General features: G+C 45.1%; 2 protein-coding genes and 1 long non-coding RNA gene across 3 annotated transcripts; 1 reads left to right on the top strand and 2 right to left on the bottom strand.

Moving 5' to 3' along the window:
* Positions 1-1240: 1240 nt before the first annotated feature.
* On the bottom strand, positions 1241-3232 carry LOC149348701 (uncharacterized). The gene is made up of 2 exons (XM_089588273.1): positions 2639-3232; positions 1241-2530 (listed from the first exon to the last, which is right to left on the bottom strand). Exons 1-2 carry the CDS (start codon positions 3081-3083, stop codon positions 2259-2261), a joined length of 717 nt encoding a protein of 238 aa, XP_089444399.1. The 5' UTR covers positions 3084-3232; the 3' UTR covers positions 1241-2258.
* A 315-nt stretch (positions 3233-3547) lies between these two features.
* Positions 3548-23859, top strand: LOC149348702 (BTB/POZ domain-containing protein 6-B-like). The gene is made up of 4 exons (XM_089585882.1): positions 3548-3786; positions 9224-9354; positions 17691-17911; positions 21025-23859. Exons 1-4 carry the CDS (start codon positions 3780-3782, stop codon positions 21608-21610), a joined length of 945 nt encoding a protein of 314 aa, XP_089442008.1. The 5' UTR covers positions 3548-3779; the 3' UTR covers positions 21611-23859.
* On the bottom strand, positions 4564-5523 carry LOC149348703 (uncharacterized). Its single transcript, XR_016292291.1, has 2 exons — positions 5051-5523; positions 4564-4681 (listed from the first exon to the last, which is right to left on the bottom strand). It is a non-coding gene; the product is annotated as an uncharacterized LOC149348703 (long non-coding RNA).
* Positions 23860-25999: the final 2140 nt, after the last annotated feature.

Here is a 25999-nt window from a genome sequence, read left to right on the forward strand (position 1 = left end):
GGAAAACTGTGCTAAAACACTGATTTTGCATATGCGAACCTCCATTCCAAACTGCACCCTCCTACAAGTCTGCCCTTGGTACCCAGTGCACTTGAGGATGTGTGGAGATTTAAAGGAATACTGAATTAAAATCTGATAATATTGAGAAAGAACCATGAGAAGCATGAGAAGAACCGCGAGAAAGATAGAAAGTTGAATTCTAACTGTCGTCTCTCGAAAAACGCACCACTTTCCACTTTTGAGATTACACTCAACCCAAACCTTGAGCAAACTGGCCGATGCAGTAGTAAGGAACGGGGAATCAAACCTTGGGATCTTTAGGTGCCCCTTGAATGCAGCGATCTGAGTTGTCAACATAACCAGGTTGTCATTTGTGACATAGTATTACCCAAGTATAGAGTCATCGTGCTGGTTATTTTTGAGCAGATGGCTGTATTTTTGGTGTTTCGTGAGCGGCCGCTGGGCCGCACTCAAGTATGCGCCTGTCTGCAAGCTGACGGCCATGATGTCAAGCCTACCCTCAGGAGTGCCGAAGGCGAAGTTCAGGAATCTCCGCATACTTGTTCTCCTGACAGGCGCGAGATGGCGCTACTGGTACAGTCGCTATGAAATGTTTCTTTTTTTGGTTCTCCGTCACTGCAGGCAATGGAGATTTTCGATTAATTCTGACCGAATAAGGCAAGTAGTCACCCAAAGTATAGAACCATGAGATGCAGGCAGAGAATCTTAAAATGTGGACACGAGGAAGACGAACAAAATGGACTGTACAATGAAGCAAAAGCACGTTAAGCGCGTTCACTTTTATGTGGTCTGTACTAGCGATAGCTTGCAACAGGTAAGTTTGATGTCACATCCAGTATTGTGGGAGCTTTCATAGGCGGCTTTTAGGTGCAGCGGTTTGAGAAATATTCATTGAAATAATTACTATCCACTCATTTCAGTTTTAAGAGTGTTGTCTTGGTCACCCTCAGTGCCACAGCTGTCATTTGGGCCAGAAACCTCTGAGGAAAATTTTATGTTCGCTACCCCTTTAATGAGTAGACTGAGAGGATTCAGAGAGGCACAAGAATGATGCCCCCCCTGATAGCCGAAATGAACTCACATTATAACACCGCTGCCATCTGTGCTCATGATGACAATGTGAAAAGTCACCAAAGGTGGCCAAATCTGGATGGTTTATGTTGAGTTGTGAGACGTCGCTGCATTCACCATAGTGCCACCATTTGTAAGATGTGTGACACACTGTAGGAACATTTTTAATACTGGGCCAGGAACAGCCCCACAGGGACAAAATGCACAAATTCATGAACAGCAACGGTAGCTTGGTTTGGGCTAGTTGGTAACAGTTCTTTGAAAACATGGTGCAAAAAAAGACATGGACAACACAAATGTGGACGTAGCAAGTGCTAAATTGCAACTTGTTTTAGAATGGCCACCACGTCAAATATATAGGAGCTGATCACCACTATCAGTAAATAAGCATGTGCTAAGAGGAGCACAATCAAAAGAACAGCACGTGGAAAATAAGAAAAGCACTATATCTGTGTCGTCCGTGTCATTTTTGTGCTATGCTTTTCAAAGTAGCAAACAGCAACCAAGGGATGGCCGGAAAAAAAAAAATGAAAATGTAGCTTCCACCCTTGGAGTTGTCGAAAGCCTTGCGTTGTCAAGCATTAGAATACCTGGAAGAAAAAAGCCACCACTTTGCAACTCAGGTCCATTACAAGCAAAAACCACAAAGTGACAGTTTGCTGCAAAACTTTGTCATTCTCCCTCAGGAACTTCTTGGAACTTTTACTCCTGCACAGAGAACAAAATTTAGCTGCTCTGGTACTGCAGAGCGTGCGAATGCACAAGATACATAAGCTTATAACAAAAATGAGTATGGATATGGATTGATTTGTTCAGGAACAGGAAGTTAAACAACCATTCCTATATGGATCTACCAGCGAAGCAGTGCTGATTTTTGAACCCACGAAGACGCTAACAAGGCATGCAGCACGATACAAACATGCGGTGAACTGCTTCGCTCGGACACAGAATGCAGCACATGCAGGCAACTTAGCAGCCTGAAATGAAATGGCAGATTTGAATAACACATAGGTGCCTCTGCCAAGCACCAAAATACAGCACAACACGAATTACATTACATTATGCAGAGTGTTCTGAAGCAATACATCAGTACTGTGCGCAAAAAATTCACAGGCAGCAGGCAAGGGAATTGGCGGCTAGCCGAACCTCCCCAAAAATAAATACGGTCAACGCGCAGCTTTAGCGGATTTTGCATGTGCCTTCATCAGGCACTGGTCGAGGATTAACTTCTCTTTGTCCGAAAGCTTCTGAAAGCCCTCCACAAAACAGCTCAGTTCCTTTTCACGCGCTGTAACTTCGGCGAGCTTCCTCTGGCACTGGCGGAGCTGCCGTTTGGCATTGCAAAGCTGCGATTTCAGTTCCTTCACTTCAGAGTTGTCCGGCGTCTTTACAGTCTGACAGGCTTTGTCGACGGTCAGACGCCCATTTTGCTCAGCCCCTGAAAAACAGCACAAAGGTGTCATTTAAACCAAAAACTCCGTCCTTAAGACTTCAAGTTTAGACGCACTGACATAAATGACAGATCTGTGCTGACTTTAACGCTCACCACTTTTGACTACGTTAGTAGGGTCATCGATGCTCGGGCACAAGTCATCCGATGAATCAGCCGCTTCGCAGGCATCCGACGCGACACGCCGTCGCTTCCCTAATGTCCACGAACGTGCTTTCGGCCAGGATGAGGTACACGGGAACACTTCCCAGGGCCTAGGCACCGCGCCGGGTCTCAACAGTGGCTTTGTGCGCCGCATGTTCACAGTGTCACCGTTCACTACGCACACATCCTGTCGAATGATGTCCGCGGGATCAAAATGCTTCTCGCAAACACGCACGTGCTGCGAGTTGAAAGAAACGCCGCCAACCTCATTTCGACCAAGGGCTAAATTCCACCTTGCGCGCCGCACGGGGTCAGAAGGGAGACTGAAAAGCGACACTTTCTGGCCGTTGCCTTTGTACCCCGAACGGCAGCCCGTCACACAGCAACAATTAGGCATTGCTGTTCCTAGGCTCCGCTCGATTCCCGACAGTTAATGCTCACGTTCACGTATTTTCAGCTTTGAAAACGAGTATCACAGAAAACCAAAACTGCCACAGCCACAACAACACAGCCCAACAGCAAACAACACAAAGCGCACTTTGCAAAAGGCGCTTTGGCTTGTTTGAGGCTTGGCTCGGGCTGGCTCGGGCACTGTCATCACTGCCACTGCTGCCACCACCGGCCAACCGGCGTCCGAGTGGTCCAAACAATACTATTATTTTTTAATTTCATTACCATTCACAAATTGCATAAATAAGATTTGTTAAATTAAAATAAGAATTATTGTAAATTTTTAATTAAATTACAATTTCAGGATTGCGTGCTACAATCGTCAATAGCCAGACGCCGCTGGCATCGCTCGCGGACTTCGATTGGCTGTACGTGGCTGTCCGGGAGTTTCAAACTAGGTGGCTTTTTCGAGCTCCCGCGCGGTTTTGTAGTGCTTGCAGATTTTTCTCTCAAAACGAGTATGCTCAACTAACTGTTCAGTTTGATTAGAGGACTACTTCTGGCGCGTTTTGTGTTCGGCTTTGTTTCTCTAGAATTGACGCATTTACTGCGAAGGGCCTGGACGGTCTTTTGAAGGCAGTCTCAACGGTTTTTCTGAGGGCACACCGGACGCTTGGGAAGCTTGGTTCGCTTGCTACAAACGATGAGCTGTAAGTGGCGGCTTTACTGTGTTTTATTTTACATCACTCCTGTTAAACTATTTCTGCCGTGTCCTCACTCGTTCTTACTCCGAAGACTGCAGGCTTCCCGCATGTTCGTGTCGTGTGTGTGTGATTACCGACCTAGCTATCACTAGCTGTAGAACATGTGAGCAATTTCAAGCGGCTTCGATATCCGATAGCTTTCCGAGCGCTCTGGGAACATCCATGTTGAGTTTAGTTCGAACGATAACAAGTAATACTGCACAGGCGAGGATGGTTTAAAATTCAAACTCTGTCGGTTTCTTCACGGTCACGTCCGGCTGTGTCGTGGGCGTTAGTTTCATTTTGTCGTAATAATAAAAGGCTGTGGCTAGATCTCCGTCCACGCAGAACAACTGTTGATAGAATTCCGTCCAGGATTAACAAATCTCTCGGTTACGTCGATACGAAATAGTGACTTCGCTTGAGTTTCCAACCAAACCTGACAAAACAAAACCACAAAGCAACAAATATTTGTACGTTTTGTTATGCTATGCACTCGTACTTCTGGGCAGAACTCTAGCAGCAGTAATATCCCAGACAACACTGAAATATCCTGAGGACATACTGAGGATATTTTTCTGAGGACATTCTTTATCCTCAGGACGTCCTCAAATGATCCTCAAAATGTACTGAAAAGGTCCTCGTGTCCGGCCTCAGGACATCCTCAGAAGGGTATTATATGATGTTTTGACTACATTCTGAGGAGGTTATAGCTGGTCAAGCTGCATGAAAAAAATGCGAAAAATTCATGAAAATCATTTATTTGCTGAGCTCTTCAGTTGCTTCACTGCTGTTTGCCGCCATCCCTGTGCGCTGTGCCGGTCTCTTTACGTCTCTTCTGAGCTGCTGTCTTCTGTGCTGCCTAAAGAAATATAAATGGAAAGTCAGCAGTTGATTATGTGTAATTCAGTTCAAGCATTCAAGCACGGAAGCAAAAAGTTCTTAATGCTACTAGTACAATAATGTGCTGCAAATATGACTTGTAATATTTGAACATACAAGTTGCAACTTACAGTGCAACACTGCCCTTCAGCATGAGCCATAAAAGTTAATCACTGCAATATGTATCCCTGCTTCTACACCTAAACGACGGTACTGTTCTCCCGACATTTCGGAAAGGTCACTCGACTTTTTCGGAGTTTAGAGAGCTCGGAGAGAGTTTGGAGTTTACAGTCGGAGAGCTTAGCTAAACCGCTAAGCTCTCGCCGATGAAGGAAGTGAAGAAAAACACCTGTGGCTGCGGAGCACTTTCAAAAGCGACGTGGCAGCGGCATGCGACGACCCAACAGCTGCCGAGTTTGAAGCTAACGTCAAAAAGTCGCTATGCCCTCGTCATCGCGTTCGTGATCCGCTTCAGAACCAACAGCCATCAACCTGAGAAAAATGGTCTTGACTGCATCTACAAAATCAATACTGCCCCAGGTTCAATGCCTTCGCTTCTGAAACGAGGCCTCGACACGTTCTGTCTGGCAAAGAATGTTTGCTTACACACAGAATTCACCCTCAAACTGGTTGCACTGTTCACGGCGGGGCTGCATGCAGCGGAGCGCGCTCCGGTGCATTCAGTCCGGCCGTGCACTGTTTTGGCAATTGATCAAGATCAGCTTCGGCACACGCAGCGAGCACAGGCTAGCGTCAACGCTTCGTTTCCTTGTGCGGCGAAATTGCCGCCCATGACTATCGGCACACATCGTGAAAATATACAAAGGCATCACTCACTTTTTCTTTGCGTGTATCCATGATTTGCGCACCACAACGCGCACGTGCGAGTCACTTGCGTCTTGCGTGAGTCGATGTTGTGGATGCAGGCTTAGGCTTGGCTTGAATTCAAACTGGCCGCACAAAATAATGATGATGATGACTTTGTGGTCGGCATGCGATTTTATGAGGTACAGAACGATTGATTCTACGAAAAACAATTTTTTATTGCAAAAATGCAAAGTATTTATCGAAATTTGTCTACAAGCAACACACAGATGGGCCCCAGGCACACCAGAATTCAAGCCTGTGGCTCGGGCTCTTTCGCCAAAGGAAAAGCTAGCGGCATGGCTAGCAGCACTGTTTACTTCATGGAGGGCTGGAAACGATTAGCAGACATGATAAGCACGATAACATCATCTCATAAAAGAACGGCATTCGTAACTGCGAGGCACCAGAACTCATCGATTTTCACAGTATCAACCAGCAGCGATGCGGATTGTACGACGTTGCATTACCCGTGCCCGAATCGGAGCGGCCCAAACTTTTTTGTCTGTGTCGTTTGCACTTCATGCGCTGCAAGCATGCTCTTTGTTCAAGTAGAACGTATTTACATTAAAAAGCCTGCATGAATGCACAGCATTCTGAATGTGGTTACTCTCGGTTCCGCGCGCAGAAATTTGCGGACTAGGCTTGCTGTCGTTAACCAAACAAACCTTTTCTACATGAGGTTGTCAAAGGGAGAGAAACTGTTCAAACTAAAGACTAGCGCCGCGCAGTAATGCATCTGGAAAACTAGGACAGCATAGAGCTATATATTAGAATGCAAATTACATGCATTATTTTGCTGGTGATTTTCATGCATGCGTGTTCGCAGACATGTCCTCGAGAGGACATTTTGAGGACCACGAACCCACCCGTATGACCTGAGGACATCGTTCTGAGGACGTTTCCAGGACAATCCAACCTAGGACATTATGAGGACATATTGAGGATGTTTTAGAAGCCTTGAGGACATTTGGACCATTTGAGGACGTCCTCAGGATGTTTGGTGTTGTCTGGGATTGCTCCATCCGGGTGGAATACTAGGCATTGTGAAAAAAAAAAAAAACTGCTCTGGTAATTATGTCCAAAAATAACAGCAACTGCCACATGAATTCTGTGACAGCGAACTATAGCCTAACTAAACCAAATCTAACTGTTTTAGATGCAAAGGGTATTAAACAAATTACACAGCAGTATGCCATTGTACATGTTTTGATCACTGTACTGTGATGTTATGTACTGGCACTATAGCTAGTATGATCAATACTTGATGTGACATTCAGCGCCAGGGATTGGTTCGAAGAGGAACGAGGGGTATGGTATGGACGGAACTTCAATGGCAGTAAATGCCACATTTGGACAGAACTCCAGCAGCAGTCACGCTGTTCCGTCGGATAGAACGCTAGATGTTCCGGTAATAAAATCCAACTGAAACGGTTGTTTCGACTTCACCAGGACAATGAAAAGCCACGCCAAAGTGTCCCCACATTCCCCAACAGAAGCTGGGACCATGGCTTATGCCTTCGTTAGGAACACTTGGCACATATCCTCAACTATTTAAGTGTCGGAGGTTTGAGCGTCAGGCTGTACATGAACTGTGGGCGTCTTTTGTTTTTATACCCCTTAGGAAACATGAGCGCGCCCTATAGGTCAGGCCACGGAATCCAACTTAGATTCTCCCTTCTCTTACTCCCTTTAACCTCCTTCCAAAATGCATTGCCTGGTTAACCCCACTGCCTTTCCTTTCCTCTGTCTCTCTCTCTCACCCACGCTGACGTGTTATTTTCACCCATGGCTTGGTGTGACATGTTTCATTCTTGCCGTACTTGTTCATTAGAGCTATAAACAGTTGCGCATTGTAGATCATGGGCGTTCAGTCACCAACTCTTCAAGCAATGGTGCAGTCCATAGTGTCCAGTCACCAACTCACCCAACAACATAGCTTATTGTCTCAGTCCATGCAGTTGCTGCTTGTGTGATCGCCAATTTTTCTGGTCGCATTTTACTTTTCATTGTTGTAATTGAGTTTCTCGTGTGATCACGGAGCTAGAACATTCACACTGTGTGTGTGGTCTGGCCTTAATTGTGTGAGGCTCGCTGTATGGACACCCTGTGATTGCTTGGCTCATGGAGAAAGTATGCTTTCTTGCTTGCGTGGTTTGTGTATTGCACTTGTGTGATAACAAGGCTCCTCAAAGCGCCTGTGCTGTCTGAAAATTTCAGCCACCTGTCTAATACAGTCTTGTCATAGTTTGTCGATTTGTCGTGCCATGCCATATAGTAATAGTGCACACTTTATGTTTCCAAATATTCTCATGATGCTGCAGTTAATCCACGGAGGCACCTTCCACTCATCTGCGATTTGACGCTAGTTGATTAACCTCGACGTCATGAGAACCAGTTGCTGCCATTGGCAGGAGGACCACTTCTGAGGGGCGCTTGCAACTGCGTTCTTGAGTTGTATGTGAATGTAATAAGTTATTATGTGCTTTAAGTAAAGAAGTGCTGACCTTAAAGGGAACCAGTGTAAGATATCTTTAAGACTAACCAGATATGAATGTCAAGGTGACCTCAAGCTGAAAATCAGCTGGGGACATGTCATGAAGGATTCGGTGGATATGTCATAGGTATGTCATGGATGCCAGCTTCTTTGAAATGTAGCTTGCTGTGACTGTGCTCTTCCTTGGTCGGTCAGTGGATGAGCACCTCTGAGATGCCAAACAGAAGGTCAAGGACCTCATTTAGCTGCATCAGACTTGGACATTCTTTGAATCACTGTGGTGCATGTAAGTAGTGTGTGAGGGTGGTCTAGCAAACACCGCTTTACTTGAATCACCCTGAAGCTTTACCATGTCCTGGTGTTGTAGCCAGATGGAGCGTAGACAGGGGAAAACAAAACTATCACAAGGTTTTATCGCATGAGATGTGCGAGAATAATACCTTTTGGTTTTTTGCATAATCACCACAAATATGATAACATCCATGATGAAGGATCTGTATGCAGTCAGCGTCTAGCATGCTCAGGAAGCAGCTGCCACCGGATGTGTATGTAGGAGTTTTCAAGTGAGCACTGCGATAACGCAAAAAGCAGGTGTCATCAAGAGGCTTCATCTCCTATATTACAAGCGTCGCATACAGACAATGTAGGCTGTAACCTTAATAGCATGTCGCTCTAATAAAGCTGGTAGCTGTGCTTACCTGAGCTTGCAGCATGTCTCTAGAGAAGGCTTCCTTGGCATAGGTTAAGCTCATAGGAACACCGGGCATCCCTGGGCATGACTGGCTAAGCACAGACGGCTAATCAACTTTAGTTTCCTTAAGTCTGTGGCCACTCAGCTAAGTGGTAAACTCATGATGCAGTACCTTCCTCGGTGTCTGCCCGTGAACTTGACGCACAAGCACAGCGTACAATGACTGCTGTGATCGTCAACGTTGTTTGTAATGGATAGCAACAAGCCTTTGGAATTTTTGTCCACATATATACCCCCTGTCTTGAGGACAGTGATATCAGCTCCCGAGAATTGCAGTACTGTTAGCTTTATTCGTACTCAGCATTGAGCTCTGTAAAAGAACAGGCAGCTGCCATCAATTCGTTCAGTTTCAGAATGCGAGCTCCACTGAATGCGACCACAGCGTTTCCTGTGTCAATTCTTATGTGCAGTGTACTGCAACAAGTGCCGTTCCCACACTGCATGCCAGTACTGCGGTAGGCAGAGCTCCTCGTATGGCTACAGTTCCAGTTCCAGCAAGCGCTGCGCTCTTGCATCTTGTCAGACGGACAGCGTGACAGAGGTAAGCCCCTTGTGCACTTCTGCGGCTTGTCAGCTTTAGTTGGTTCAGCAGCAGCATGCTAAGCTGACTTTGTCTTGTGCGGTATGTGTCGCACGTGATGCCAAATAATTCTCCTCCAGAGGCAGCCCTAGAACAACAGGACACAAGGGAAAGAGCACTCGCAGGACAGCACTGGTACTACTGTTTCCTGTTACGTGTTCCCTTCCTTTTGTCCCTTCTGCTTTTGTGCTGTCTGTTGAGAAGCAGGTGTTCAAACTAGCAGTGTTCATCTCTTTGGTACTGGGGACAGATTTAAGTTGGCTGGTGTCTGTAGAAAGCTGTGCCTTTCCTTCTCCTCCTCTAAATCATTGTCATCATCAGCCCGACTACGCCCACTGCGGTACAAAGGCTTCTCCCATGTCTCTCAAATTAACTCTTTCCTGTACCAGCCGCGGCCACCTGATCCCCGCAGACTTCTTAATCTCATCCATCCACTTCACCATCTGCCAATTGCCACTGCCTTTTATTCCGCTTGCCTTCTCTTGGAATCCAGTCCAGGACGTGCAGGTTGTCGGAATTACGAAGGGGCTACTTTCTCAGAAAATGGGGTCTTTATAAACTAATAAAGGCTGAAAAAATAAATTCAGGTCTTGCCACCTCTGCCTACTCTCACAGGCAAACTATGATGACATTGGCATAGCTTTCTTGAGGTGGGTGCCTGAGGCCAGTAGTCCCTTTCAGCCTTGGCATCAAGAGTTTGACTGGACTGGCGGGGAGAAAAAAATTTTTAAGTTTTCAGTCCCTTTTCCTCAAGAACAGAAGTGTTTTGTGTTGTCGAACGGACATCAACATAGCCAGAAAGAGCTACAGGATGTCTTTACTAAGAGCAGTAACCGGATGGAGTGTTGCTCAGTGTTTCTTCAGTAAGACTGGCTTTCTGTTTAGTCTGTCACCTAGATGCATTAGTGGTGGCTAATGTGCATGCACATTTTAATGACAACTCTCCTTTTGATGGCAGGTCCTCTTTAAACTTGCCTTACTTGCCTTGGTATTTACAGTAGTCAGCACACGACTGTCCTTAGCTTGGTTTCAGTTTTATTTGCATGAAAAGCCATGTGTGTTTAGTGAGCTGCTTTTATTTCACTATTCAAGCTGACAGAGAGAGGGGTTCTACTTGCATCATGAGACAAAGGCATGTACCTCATCCATCACCCTGAACATGCTCTCCATATGACTCGTCAGGGTCACTTAGTACCACTGCCACATTGTTTGTCTCTGTGATGCTTAAAGTGCCCCTTAAAGTTGAACCTCTCGCACTGGTTTATTCCTCTGCCGGTTTCATATCCCGCCATCCTTTTTGGGTTCTGTGTCTGCTTATGAGTGGGGCAGTTATTGTTTATGAGCGGTTGATATTATTATTATGGTCGTTGCACTTTGTACTTTTCTGTATTGTGCAACCAGTGGTACTGTCATTGGGCAAAAGCGCCGGTCGGAGTGACCCAAGCCTCCAGAGCAGCGGCGCCACCTACCAGCCACCTCCTCACTGCACCCCCTAGCTCCTCACTGGCTATCCTGATGGCGTTCATGTCCTATTGCACCATTCTGTCATCCAACTGCGCCTCGTACTATGCCTTGACGACCCGATTACACATCTTGCTTGGCGTGGTCTGGCTGGCCTTAGCAAATTATAGCCCATCCTCATGGTTCATAGTGGCTGTTTACTGGACAAGCAGTAGCACTGATAAAGCCCTTTTATTTGTATAAAAGAGGGGGAACATTGTCTCCAGCCAAAATTTTAATTGAAAAGCCCGACATTTCGAAACTAGTCAGGCTGCTTCTTCAGGGGCACATTGTGCAGTCCTGTCTGCTGTGAAAATTTAAATGAAATTAAATGGGCTGGAGTGGGGATGAGATGGAAGCTTTGGGTACTGTGAGGGGATTATTTGGGGTGGTGTAGGTTTTATATCACAAATCTTTTTTTTTGCTTTGCAGGACTAATGTAGTGTTGCAATGGAGAAAACCATATGTTTTGCTTGCAGGTTGTGGCTTTTAACCTAAGGTGTTACAGAACTCCTTTCCCCGCAGGGAGGCGTCTGCAGCATGCAGACGTTGGTGAGTGGCGACACCACGGGGTTAACCCGAGCATCCGCAGGGACATCCCCGCAGGGGGATGATGGTGAACAATGCGTCACCACGGATCCGAGCATCCGCGCTTAGCCGTGCGTGGCATCGCCGTGTCCGGGGAAAAGGGGATCCTGGTGGTTGAGCCGATGCCGAGCGTTTGGACCCTTAAGGCCCCTCGGCGGAGGCAACACACCACTTTGGCCCCAGCTTCCTGTAGACGGCACCTCCGGCCTGACCCGACCGGGGGAAATCGGCAGTCGCCTTTTCCTATCCTCCCCTCTATCTTTCACTTTCCTATTTCCTTTCTTACAACTCTCCTGTATCCTCCTCTCTTCTTCGGTTTTTCCTCTTTTTCCTGGCGGCGAGGGTTAACCGTGTGTGACCAACTACCCTGAGTTGAGTCATATTAGGTTATAGTTAAGGTGTACAGCTGGCGTGGGCAGGACTTTCTTTCAAGTACCTGTCGCGTCCCCTTGTTGGACTCCATGGTGGGTGGCTGGCACCATGACCGAAAAACTACATTTTTTTATGGCTCCCCCCCTTTCAAAACTTGATCGCTCTCTCAAGAGAGGGCGGACCGAAGCAGATGACTTTTTCCAGAAAAGAACAGTATCCTTTCCAAAATTTCATGTCATTCACAGTAAAGCAGAAGAAACACAAGCAAGGATAATATCCCCATTCCAAGTCTCAAAACGCTTGACGGATGCCTTAGGCCTTGGCTACAAGGTGTCAAAAATGGCCAGTGGCGACTTACTTCTTGAACTGCGCGACAGCATACAACACTCAAAAGTTGCAACAATTGTATCCATTGGGGACATCCCTGTCTCTGTGACCCCACATCGGTCTCTGAATACTGTACGAGGCGTCATCTCTGAAATAGATTTTGTCCACCTTTCTGAAAAGGAAATGCTCGAAGGACTTACTGACCAAGAAGTTATAGATGTCCACCGGATCAAGATCCGGAAGGATGGCAAAGAAGTGGACACCAAACACCTGATCTTGACATTCAACATGAGCACATTACCCGAATCCATTGAAGTAGGGTACCTGAAAATAAATGTAAGACCGTATATTCCCAACCCACACAGATGTTTCAACTGCCAGAGATTTGGCCACGGCTCCCAGAGTTGTCGCGGCCGCAAAACTTGCGCAAAATGCTCTTCGAAGGACCACCAATCCGAAGAATGTGTTGCTAACCTACGGTGTGCAAACTGTGATGGCGACCATGCTGCCTACTCCAGGGCTTGTCCGTCCTGGAAAAAAGAGAAAGAAATCATTACTCTCAAGACTACGCAAAACATTTCTTTCAAAGAAGCAAGAAGGCAATACTCTCAAACAAACAAATTCACCTTCACTGCAAAAACAAACTTCGCCGATGTGGTGCGTGGGCGCGGCGCACCACACCAGGCTTCGGCACCTGTCCAGGCCACACGTAGTGAGCCTGTGGTGGGGCCATCCGCGCCGCCTGGTGGAGTAGCTCACGCTACTCCGCCTACCCCAAAGGAGGGGACGCAGACCCCCGGGTCGGCGGGCCCAAAGACCTCTTCCCACAGGTCGAGGTCAAATTCGAAAATCAATGTGCCTCCTGCACGGTCGTCCAGTGCCTCCGCAGAGGCGATGGACACGACCCCGGGCAGCCCCTCGCCGTCCACGTCGGATGGTCGGCGGAGCTCCCTGGATCGGTCAAAAAGAGACAGGCCCCGAGTCACGGGGCCATAAACAACCTGATCTAGCTTTTCAATCAGTACAAACACAAAACTAAGATGGCTTTCATAATACAGTGGAACTGTAGAGGAATGTTGAGGAACTACAGTGATATAACTCATATTCTAGGGTCAGTGATGCCTCTAGCCCTATGTCTCCAGGAGACCAATCTTGGTCCACAACATTCAAATATCTTAAAACATTATACAACTTTTAGACGTGATCGCGAACATGCAAATAGACTGTCGGGAGGCGTCGCAATCATCATCCAAAGCGGCGTCCCGGCTCAAGAAATCAAACTGAAAACGAAACTTGAGGCGGTTGCGGTTAGCGTCATCAGCTACAAAACCATAACAATATGTTCCGTATATCTTCCCCCACACATCACATTAACATGCCAAGATCTAGAAGGCCTGATCGATGAACTGCCGGAGCCATTTCTGGTAGTTGGCGATTTTAACGCTCACTCTCCGTTTTGGGGAAGCGAACGCTGTGACTCTAGAGGACAAACAATCGAAGATTTTATACTTTCTAATAATGTCTGTCTTTTAAATACGGGAAAAGCCACATATTGCTGTCCAAGCTCAGCAAAAATGAGCTCTCTCGATTTAGCTTTCGCATCACCATTACTTTTTAACGATTTTAAATGGGATGTTTTAAATGACCCCATGGGCAGCGATCACTTACCTACCATCATCAGGCTCTCATCGTCCACTCCAATCATCCCCACAAGGACACGGCGCTGGAAAATTCAGCTCGCCGACTGGTCACTTTTTACAAAAAGTGCCACTCTGGAAAAGGAATTTTGTGACGACCTTAGCACAGATGAAATTAATGAGAAGTTTACTGAATGCATAATATCGGCCGCAACACTCGCTATACCACAAACAACAGGACTTGCACAAAAGAAACACAAAGTGTGGTGGACAAAAGAATGCACATTAGCAAAAAAACAACAAAAGAAAGCCTGGAGCGCTCTGCGTCGATATCCCACTGCAGAGAACCTACTCACCTTTAAGAAGGCAAAAGCCAGAGCGCGGTATGTGCGAAGAAATGCAGAGAAAATCTCTTGGCAGAAATATGTCTCCTCAATAAATAGTTCAATAACATCAAAGAAAATGTGGGAAAAAGTGCGTAAATTTACTGGTGACCATACCCCTTTCACACTTCCTCTCTTGACAGCACCCGGTTCACAAACATCTTTAGAAGAACAGGCCAACATACTGGGCGAGCATTTTGCTGAGATCTCAAGCTCATCCAACTACACAAACACATTTCAAAAACACAAAGCAATAGCTGAGAAACAAAGATTCCCATCTGGAGCAGATGTTCATGAGGATTATAACCAGCCTCTCACACTACAAGAATTAAATAAAGTATTATCTTCTGGAAAAAAGACAGCACCGGGACCAGACAACGTGCATTACGCTATGCTTGCACATCTCTCCGAGGCTGCTGTAGAGGCACTGTTAAAATTCTTTAATAAAATCTGGATAACTGGCAATATACCTGACGAGTGGAAAAAAGCAGTCATAATACCTTTTCTCAAACCCGGAAAACCACCAACAAGTCCTAGCAGTTACAGACCAATAGCCCTCACCAGCTGCATTGCTAAATCTTTCGAAAGTATAATAAACATTAGATTGACCTTCATACTTGAATCTCGGCAACTATTAGATACACACCAATGTGGGTTTAAGAAAGCATGCTCAACCACAGATCACCTTGTCCGTCTAGAAAACACCATCCGGGAGGCGTTCATCCACAAGCAGCACTGTATTGGGGTCTTCTTCGACTTGGAGAAGGCCTACGATACTACGTGGAAGTTCGGCATCCTCCGTGACCTAGCAGAGCTAGGTATCCGCGGCAGGATGTTGAACTGCTTGAACGACTTCCTGGCTAACCGCACATTCCGAGTCCGCCTAGGAGCAACTCTCTCCATGACTTTCACCCAAGAGAACGGCGTACCCCAGGGGTGCATTCTAAGCACGACACTCTTCATAGTAAAAATGAATTCCTTAGCTAAAGTAATACCCAAGTCCATAATGTATTCAGTCTATGTAGATGACCTACAAATAGCATGCACGTCCTCCAGCATATCAACCTGTGAGAGACAAATACAAATCACACTAAATAAACTAGGTGCTTGGGCAGACATAAATGGGTTTAAATTTTCTCCTCAAAAAACAGTAGCTGTTCTTTTTTCATTGCGACGAGGCCTACAGGTCGATCCCAATCTATACTTGAATCACACTGCGCTACCAATTAAACTAGAACACAAATTTTTAGGCGTAACTTTCGACAAGAAACTCACATTTCTACCACATATTAACAACCTTAAAAAGAAAGCTTCTCAAGCCCTCAATATATTAAAAGTTCTCTCACGGAAGCGGTGGGGGTCCGATAGAGCAAGCCTTTTACAAATATATCGCTCTCTGGTGCGCTCCAAGCTGGACTACGGGTGCATAGTATATGGTTTGGCAAGAGCATCCTACTTAAAAAGATTAGACCCTATTCATAATCTTGGTCTGCGCCTATCATCCGGAGCATACAGAACATCACCAGTAGTTAGCCTTTACGTTGAAACTAATGAAGCCGCTCTTGAGGATCGAAGAATCTCCCTTACATGCTCATATGTCTTAAAAATCCGTTCTCTTCCGAAACATCTCTGCCATCCAGTTGTAACCAAGTGCCCATCTAAAAGATTATTCATCAACAAACCACATTCTATCAGACCATTACTGCTGCGCTTTGAAGATAAATGTGAAGAGCTAACAGTACTAGATGCCCTACCGAATATTGCACAAAGGAATGAATATTTACCACCATGGTACAGCCTGCCTTCAGTATGTGACCTCACAATGACACATTTAGATAAAAAGCAAACGCCAAATGAGTACATATTACAGGAATTCTTTGCACTACAAGAAAAGTATGACACTTACATTGAATTTTATACCGATGGCTCAAAAACAGAAAGTCACGTTGGAAGTGCAGTAATCCAAGGAAAAAACAAACAGATAATGCGACTACCAGAATTCGCATCGGTTTTTACTGCTGAGTGTTATGCCATCTTTGTAGCTGTGGAAAAAATAGTAAGAGAGAATATCAAAAATAGCATCATTTACACCGATTCCCTGAGTATGCTCAAAGCACTGCACTCCAGAAATGCTGCTGAACCCATAATAGGTAACATCATACATAGCATTGTTAAAATCACAAAACAAAAACATAACATTAAATTCTGCTGGGTTCCTAGCCATGTTGGAATCGTAGGTAATGAAAAAGCAGATGTATGCGCTGCACAAGCCCGGAATGGCCAAATAAAACAAGTGAGCATACCGCACAGGGATTGCTTAAAGTTTATCAACAGTAAACTCAGAAATAAGTGGCAGGCCGCATGGCAAGATCACGTAAACAACAAATTAAATTCTGTGAAACCAATTTTAGGGGAATGGCAATCATGTAGGCATCAAGAACGTTTTACCGAAGTTATTTTATGTCGGCTCTGCATTGGACACACCCACCTCACGCACAACTTTCTGCTAGCCAAACAAAACAAACCTCTCTGTGAAATGTGTGGTGCTGAACTCACAGTGAACCACATTTTAATTTCATGCATAAAACTAGAAGAACTAAGAAAGAAATATTTCACAACATTTTACAGGGAAAGCATCCCATTACACCCCATGCTACTCTTAGGTGATCGAGCACTGGTTGACATTTCATGTATTTTTAGGTTTCTCAAGGAAGCCAACGTTTTAAACAAACTCTAAGTATTTTTAGAAAGGTTCACCATTAACAAAAACTCTAACCTTGTGTTTGGCGCAGCATAGCCTCAGTTGCTTTTGCGCCATAAAAATCAATATAACTAACTAAATTACAGAACTCCTTGGAGAGAAGTGTGTTTACTCCCTCTTCTGGAACTACTCGTCTTTGCTCATTTCTCACTGGCACATACATACGGTTTTTCTAGTGCTTAGAGAGTAGGCAGCGTTGCCTCTGAATGCTACCATGGGTGGAAATGCTGGTGCAATGAGTGCACTGCAGTTAATAGGCAACCTCCCTGAGCAGTGCTGAAGTGTTTAGAGTGCCTTTGTCACTACTCTTTCAGAATTTTCTTCAGTTCAAATGCAAATGGACAGTGGTATTGTTTTCACACACAAGTGCAGCTAGTTTTCAGCACTCAATTCAATTCAATTTATTTGCTGGGTAGCCTGGAACTGACTTTTTCTTTGCGATGTTTCCTGGAGGTGTAAAATTACAGATGCATTTCTCTCTTTGGCATCCCAGGGTGCATCGGATGCCAGTTAAAAGGCCATAGTGTTGATCCTTTTATTAACGGATTGCACTTAGTAATCGTTATACGGCATCTGCAGTACTATAGCCATCTGAGCAGAGAACAGCTCTTGTGAAGTAGGCCGGCTGTAGTCGATAACTGACGCGAGGCAGCCTTGTATTGATCAACCTTTGGTGGTATTGTGAAATGACTTAGTCTGGAAACATAACCTTCCATCATTTGCTTGCAGTTCTCGTTTGCAAGGTTTCTTAAAGCGGAGGACCTTACTGACGTGGAGATCGCCGTCGAAAACGAGAATTTCCCCGACCAGGACAGGTCGTTCAAGGCGCATCGTTTGGTCTTGGCACTGCAGAACGATGTCTTCAGGGCCATGTTTTACGGAGACTTCGCCAAGGAGGAACGTGTGCTTATCACTGACTTGCACCCAGACGGTGTTCTGGGCCTTCTTAGGTATGTGCACTCAGGCCTCTTATGCAGTTTCCCAATGGCCACTAGAACTCTCCTGGATGTTCCCTGGACATCCTGAATGTCTGCAGGACATCCGTGGGAGTTTTGATGTCCATTGGGTTCTGTACCCATTGAGTGTTGCATCAAAAACTGCTATAGTTTTCATGTTTGTAATTTTCGCTGCTCTTGAAAGGAACTTGGTGCGGCAAGAAAGGCACTCAGATTAGAGCTATGGAAAGGCTGTATTCTCAGCCTGTGCCTGTCCCGGCCCCGCTGTTACCGATGGTAGGCCCGGCTCGACCTGCTCAAAGTGCAATTACAGCGACAACGGCACAGAAACAAATGTCACGAAACAGCAAATAGCGTGAAAAGTCGCTAATGTTGAAGCTGTCAGGTTTGTTATACCTTGATTGTCTGCAGGGGTCTTGCATCAATGTTTGCAGATGCAGTGTTACTGTCTTTGAAGGCTCTTACATCAGGTGTGTCTTTGGAACTTTCATTGCACATGTCCTGCAGGCTGTAGTTAGATACTTTGTTTATGGGTTTTTGTTTTTCTGTAATTTGTGGGGTAAAGTCTGGGCACTAAGCGGCTGTTTTTTACGACATTGTAAATATTTGGACTTCTTTTGGGTAGTTCTCATGAGCTAAAATAACAGGAAATATTTTAATAATGCATTTGCTAGGTTATTATTTTATCTAATTATATTTTTTCCTTCTTATTTTCGTAAACATTTTCTATGTAACGTAGGTACTTTGCAAAGAATCTGTTTGCTGAAAAAGGTATTGTTTTCTCATTTATTACAGTTGATTCATCCTGTAAATTACCATCTCCTGTATGATATTTCCCTGTCTGTGCATGGTCATTACGAAAACGTTTGAAGTGAGAGCGGCTATTTGAAATGCACAACAGCGTTAGGGCAAGATTTCGTTAACATAGGTGCTGCCAGTTGATTTATTTTCTTTTGCTATAGAGCCGAGGTCCTGTTGCCAGTGTATTTTGTTCCTTTTAAGGCGGAAGCCTTTAATGCCTCATCGTTGTCGGCAGAAATGTCATGCTTTTCAATTGGTCGAAATGGTCGTGACGTCACAGTGCGCGAATTTCAAACGGGGCTATTTGTACTTTGGCTAGTAACCATGCAACCAATCGAAGGGATGGTATAGTGATGCTCCAAGTTAGCGGAACTGAGTTTAGTCAATTGGTTAATTAACCAATTAGCCTAATTAACCTGATTCTCTAGTCAGACCAGAATAATAAACAAAACCAAGTAGGAAATTGGTCGAGTTGGGGAATCGAACCAGGTTCTCCGGGTGCGAGAGGAGCACACTAACCACTCCACCATGCCAGCTCGATGGTTTGGAATGAACAAAGGCGTTCACTCCTATCTTCCTCCCTTCCCTTACAGGGGGGTTCAGGTGTCCACCGAGATATGCCAGACAGATACATTTCCTTTCCTCAAAAACCAATTTACCGAAGAGCAAGGCGTACAGCCTAACGGGCAATGGCGTTCTGTGGACTCCCTAGCAGCGTTGCAAGACACTTTCGAGCTGCACTCTTAAGAGGCGAAGCTTAACATCTTAACCACACATCAGTGACACAAGCAGCAACACTGCGCTGAAGGCTTTCGCCTCACCGCACTTTAGGTCAACAAAGTGCCCCCCTGAATTTCTTGGTCTTTACGTTCACACATTGGATTTCATTGCTATCTTGCCAGGCATGAGCATTATGGCGATGTTTGTTGACTTCTTCATGTTGCATCTGCCGCTATGACGAAACAGGTTGCGCTGCATAATTCTTTGTTGGAGCACCATTAGACGCAGTGTGTGCAAAAACTGATTTGCATAAAGCGGCTGCAAAGTATGGGCACTCGTCTCAATCGAAGAGGCTGATGCAACTCATGCTGTGATCGCCAGTACTGGCATATTAGTTGATCCTGTCAAATGTACTCCGTGACAGCATTTTTTGGCAATGGAGGGGAAGCCAAGGAACCGAAATGTGCTCTCTTCGTACACAGTGGAATGTAGTCCTTGCTCACAGTTATTACTTTTCGCCTAAAGCACAGTGTATTGTCAGTATCCGTTATGTAACACACTTCTAACAACTTCCCCCTTTCTATATGAGAAACTTGAAGAAAAATAATTTTTTTCATTGCAACTAATTTGCTGAATGTAGGAACACTGGCTGAATCTCAGATTACTTTGACTCAGTGTGAAAACCTGAAATTCGTAATGTGCAAGATCTTGACCGCTACTGTAAATGGTATCTAGAGGTCGTCGTCGTTTATTTCAACATTCTTATCACAGCTGGTCATGGTTGACGTGCGCTTGGTGGGGTTCAGATGGTTTTCAACTATGTCAGCTGCGATTAAGTGAGGAGAATGTATTTATCCCCCGATTACAAACCCCACAGCATTAGCTTTGAGATGCCCCATGCCCCCTGGTCTTTAAAGGTGCATTGAAGAGGAATCTGAACTCGTCTTTTTGCCGCGTGAACTCGATCTACACGTTCCGAGCATTCTTAGAAACTTCGACTGATTGCCCTGTGTGGCTGATTTCGCTAATTAAATCGTATTACCGTGCAGCTCCCGCCTTTTTTTTTTTAATTCTCCCCGTACAGTGGGTGGAGTCGACCAACGCGTGGAGTGCCTTTCAGTCAGCTCCGTGGAGGCTTTGCTTTCACTTTATTTTGTTTTCTAGGTTTCCGTGAATAAATTGTTTCATTCGCAGATGATATAGCCGCAAAATAAGCCCGCAGAAATAAAAATACGCGCGGATTACTACGTATTACTCCGCCGATAGCAGAGCGGCAAGCCTCCACGGGGTTGGCTGAGAGGCACTCCACGCGTTGGTCGACTCCGCCCACCGTACGGGGGAGAATTAAAAAAAAAAAGGTGGGAGCCGAACGTTAGTTCGATTTAATTAGGGAAATCGGCCACACAAGGCAATAAATTGAAGTTTCTAAGAATGCTCAGAACGTGTAGATCGAGTTCCCGTGGCAAAAGATGAGTTTAGATTCCTCTTCACTGCACCTTTAATGCATTTTACTGAATGAGCAGCATTTGTTTTGAAATGGTAGGTGGCCTTCTGTCTTAATGAGTGCGCACCTTGATGCAACACAGGTACTTCTACAGTGGCCAGTTGGAAGTGGATAGCGTGCACCAGGCTGTCTGCACTCGCAGCGCAGCCGTCAAGTATCTGGTGCCGGAACTTGCCCAGAAATGCGTCGATTACGTGAAGCGCAACATGACAGAGAATGACGTGTGCCCCATCCTGGATTACGTTCTCGCTACGGACGAAGACGTCACGGACCTCCCTGCCAGGTCTCTCATCCAGGCGAACAGCCTTTCCGTGCTCTCCTCCAAAGGCTTCGAATCCTGCCTGGACTACACGGCCCGCTACGTCATCGACCGCGTCATCAACGTACCTGAGTTCGCAGTCATTCGAGCCCTGCATGGATGGGCCCTCAACCAGTGTCTCAGGGCACTCGAGGAGGACGAAGAGGAGAAGAGCGTTCGCCAGGTTATGCAGCCATTCTTCTCCAAGCTCAGATTCCTGGCTCTCACTGCTGAGGAATTTGTCTCTGGTCCAAACCAGTGGGGCGCCCTGAATGATCAGGAAGCGCGATCACTCCTAAGCAACATCATCAAACAGGGTTCGCTGCCTCTGCCAAATGGCTTCTGCTCGCTCAGCTATCCGCGTAAATAGCTGGGGAATAAGCCCATAAGTTCTATTAATGCCTTGTCATGTGCCTCTCGTCAAACAAAGCTGGTGGCACAGTTAAACATAATTTGTGTGTCACCGATATGCTTTTGGTGCTTTCACAAAGAAAGATTGTTGTTCCTTTTGTTGTTTTCGAGTGATTCATACAGTTTCAGTTTCTTGGTCATAGCTTTTTCCACCGGTGGCCATCTTTTTTTTTTTCATTCTGTGCTGTGTGTTTTCCAGCCTTGTTAAATGCCTGTGCCTGTTTTTCACTTACTGAATGAAAATGCGCAACTTAAGCCAGACATGCTAGGCCTTGCACCAACTTGCCCACTTCAATAGTATGGTTCTATCTTTTACCTGTTGCTTGAATCATACCTTTTTCTTTGTAGGCTGCTTGAAGAGTGTACTGACTAAGACGCTGCACTTCCACTTTGCACTTACGATTTGATGAGTTCTGTTCAAATTTTTTGTCGCTTTTCACGGTTCTCTCTGACAAGGGCTGTTTTTTTTTTTTTGATAAGATAAGAATTTATTGAGTACAAATTGGTTACATAAATTTTTACATAAATTTTGAACAGAAGGTGCAAGTAAGACGCGTTTTAACTTGCTGGCAGTTGAGTAGCTGGCAGCCGCGAGTGTATTGAAAAGTGTTATTAAATAGCCTAACCCGCCGCAGTGGCTCAGTGGTTACAACACTCTGCTACTGAGCTGGAGTACTTGGGTTCGAACCCGACCACGGCGGCAGCGTTTTTATGGAGGCGACAAAAGGCGCCCGTGTGCTGTGATATGTCTGAGTGCATGTTAAAGATCCCCAAGTGGTCGAAATTATTCCTCTTCTTTCCTTTCTTTCATTCCCCCCTTAATCCCTTCTTTTCTGGTGCAGTTCAGGTGTCCGCCGAGATATGTGAGACAGTTACTTGCTCCATTTCCTTTCCCCAAAACCAGTTCTTCTTTTTGGAAATGCCACATTTTATTTAAGCTTCATTATCTGCTTATGTTATCACTTAATATATATATTTTTTTCAGTCTGAATTTTACTGAGCTTTTGCAGGTTCTTATGTAATCAAATTGGTCAGTGGCGCACATTCTCTAGCTTGTTTGTATTATGATTAACACACAAAAGACACTGGAATTATTTAACAGTTTTTTTTTATTTAATATCTGCTCTGCTACAGCCAGCTGTTGACTTTTGTCAAAAAATTAGGTTGCAGTGTAACAAGCTGCCAAGCCTTGCAATGTTCAGCAGCAGTGACACCATTATCATATCAGAAGGGGGCTTGTATTGAAGGTGTAATTTGTAAATTCTGAGAAACATTGTTATCGTTTAGGGAAGACTAAATGTGAAGAAAAAGTGAAAGCGCAAATACGACTGATTGGGTTCTTAATAATTTTGATTTACTGATTCCCGCCTAGTATGAATTTCGGAGCAGATTTTAGTGATTTCGTTCTCAATGCAATAGGCAAAAATAACATAGTCCATAGCATTCTCATTGATCTACAAAAGGTGTTTGGTATGATACACTATGCGTTAGTTTTGGTCAAGCTGTATAATTCTGGCAGAATTTTTGCTGGGTTAGTTGGTCCATTCTGACATAAGTAAAGCAGCATGAATGAAGGTGCCTTTGTTTCGCCTTCGGGCACTTTCATTTGTGCTGTTTTGTAGTGAAAGCTACACTAGGCGAGCAGAAGCGCATTTCGCGGAGCTGGGCAAAGGCCACTACTGTGCATGCACCGTTACCATGGCAACCATGGACGAAGGGGAGCGGCTGTGCTTGTCATGGCAGCAGTACAGGCTGCATGAAACTGAGTCCTCCGATCCAGAAGTCGTCGCATGGCACAAGGCCGGCCGACAGCGTGAAGACGAGGCGAGAAAGACTAAGCGGGCGGCCAAGACACCCGAAGAACAAGAAGAATGTCTCACGAAGAGACGCTGCCAAGCTGCTGAACCAGAGCGTGTTGCTACCAAAATGTCATTTGACGAAACTGCTTTCACTACGTATATCCTGGCCTACCTGCCACTGCCAATTTTTACTTACGTCTATAATTCTGGTTTTCGAGGTATATCGCAGCAATTTTTCCAGATTTTTCGACCAACCATGTGCAGTGTGTTCGTGTTGCAAACTGGCGGTGCTAGACTGAAAACACAAGAGTCCCACTGGGCTCAGTCTTGAGACCTCTGCTGTTCAATATTTACATGAATGAGCTTGTTATATGTCCCTGAAATAAAAAGTTTACATGTATGCGGACTACACAGCCCTTGCTCTTTCTAGTGAAAAGTATGATCAAGCAGCCTATATTATTCTACAAGATTTACAGTCTTTGTCAAAAGTATACAGCCCAAGGGGTCTGCTTCTGAGCCCCGCAGTGCGGCTCCTCTTGCATACACAGGGACCCTAATCTCACGTAGGTGAAGGAACATCAGTCCTCAACTCTCCCAAGCTCAAGGCTGTCAAATGTGATAAAGAGGCTCGCTACACGGCTTAGGAGAAAACCCCTTGGACTGTATATTTTTGACAAGGACTGTATCTCCTGTTGGACTGGTTTGCTATGAATAAAATACTATATTTACACGATTGTAAGTCTGCCTGTTTTTTTTTTAATTGGAAAATTTGAAGTGGGGGGTTTGCCTTGCAATTCAAACAAAAGCATGACACATAAATAAAGGCGAGGCAAATGAGATAGTAGGGATACTACAGTGGGGTTGTAATTTTATGCTTGCTCTACAGCTTTGGCCAGCAGGATTCAGCTATTCTGCGCACTTGTTCAGATAGATTTTTCGTTTTTTTTTTTTACTTTTTACTGCGCACATGGCATTCATAGGACTGCCAATAGTTGATGGAAGCGCTGCTGTTCTAATCGCGGCGGCACCACCATTCGGAATGGCAGCGCTTCCGGGCAGGGCTGATAGCCGATAAAAGAGCCAACACTGCTCACACATAGTTTCTCTTTGGCTCTGTTTGGTGCATTTGACTTGACTGTCGACCACCTGTTACTAGTTTTAAATGTAGTGCTTTGTCAATGGTCATTTGTGCTTTGGGGCTGGTTAGCTCTTGACGCTTGTTCAGTGCTACATTCAAGGTGGCTGTTATTTATGCCAAGGAAACTAACAGATGCGTGCCGGGGAGCAAGTTCGACGTTTCAGAACAAGTGATGCAGGTGTGGCAGCTGCACCGAACCAAATCTTCAGCTGCTCCACGTGATGTTGTGATGCGGTTGTTTGCGAAATGTGGGATTTCGTGAGATGACGACGTGCTGTGATAGTCTGTGAAGTAGGGGATTTCGCTGGATGACTACGTTAGAATGGCAGCTTTAGTGAGGATGATGGCGCAAGCATGGACGAGTAGTCTGGTGACTTTTTCATTTTGGAATAGGCCTACAAGCGTGCCTTTTTTTTTGTTTTCCTGACATGCGATATGGGGGACAACTTACATTCGAGTCGACATACAGTATTCTAAATATGGTATATGTAAGTGAATCAAAGCTAATGATACTCTGATTCCATTGTTTGCACAAATATTTAATGCGAAACCAATCATTTACCTTCATATGGCAATAGTTGCCCGCACTGCGAGTGCCGTCCATTGCTGTTAGTAAAAACTACAATATCTTGACTTGACCATTCAAGATACCTTGCCCTGGGGTGAACAAATTCAAGTTTCAGAATGGTTGAATCTATTTTGCGCACGCATTTGTGCAAGTAGATTTTCATGTCATTTATCACTAAGAACAATGGTATGCAAATCCTTAGATGAATCTTTCATAAATTACGGTATTGCAATTTATGGGCTTGCTTCTGCATATAAGTTAAATGTGCTCTAATCTTACTCATGGGACCCTATATCACGGAGAAAATATCTCGGATACCATGTGCAGGTTAGACATTGTTTGCATTCGTGAGCAGTGCGTGCTTGACATCTTGTGCAAACATTTTTCTTTTGCCTTCAAGATTGACAGTGTTAAAACACACAGCCTTCGATGCATAGAACGGTTCCTGTTGCCTTGAATTTTTGCTAAATACTGAAGGACACAAAGATTAAGAAGGTCCAAAGATGTAATATAGCATTTTACTTCAGCCATCTTGTATACGATAGCTGCATTTTGAATTTCAGTGCTATAAAAAAGCTATTTGGGGCTACTATCAGATATAGGATTTTTCCTGTTTGACCAGTCAGCGATTTGCGTCTGATTCCTCTTCTCAGTTTCATACTTGGGGCGTAACACTGCCATAGCTAGCGTAACTCTTCGTGCTGGCTACATCCGTGCCTGGAAGTAGTTCACCAATGTACAAAGCACAGACAGGTATCTTTCGTTGTTGCAAAGCCCAAGTGCCATGACTGGCAATCTCCTGCACCTAATTTTACCTCTTACCACGTTTTTGTCCTGCTCCCC

This window comes from Amblyomma mixtum, chromosome 4, assembly GCF_055824585.1.
Source record: "Amblyomma mixtum isolate Tamu chromosome 4, ASM5582458v1, whole genome shotgun sequence".
Taxonomy (NCBI): domain Eukaryota; kingdom Metazoa; phylum Arthropoda; class Arachnida; order Ixodida; family Ixodidae; genus Amblyomma; species Amblyomma mixtum.

Coding starts and splice junctions, on each gene's coding strand:
- LOC149348701 (XM_089588273.1), bottom strand. CDS start 3,083: ATGCCTAATTGTTGCTGTGTGACGGGCTGCCGTTCGGGGTACAAAGGC. Junction 2,531..2,638: donor TACTAACGTAGTCAAAAGTG/GTGAGCGTTAAA, acceptor GCTGTTTTTCAG/GGGCTGAGCAAAATGGGCGT.
- LOC149348702 (XM_089585882.1), top strand. Junction 9,355..17,690: donor AGACGGACAGCGTGACAGAG/GTAAGCCCCTTG, acceptor ATTTGCTTGCAG/TTCTCGTTTGCAAGGTTTCT. Junction 17,912..21,024: donor GGTGTTCTGGGCCTTCTTAG/GTATGTGCACTC, acceptor GATGCAACACAG/GTACTTCTACAGTGGCCAGT.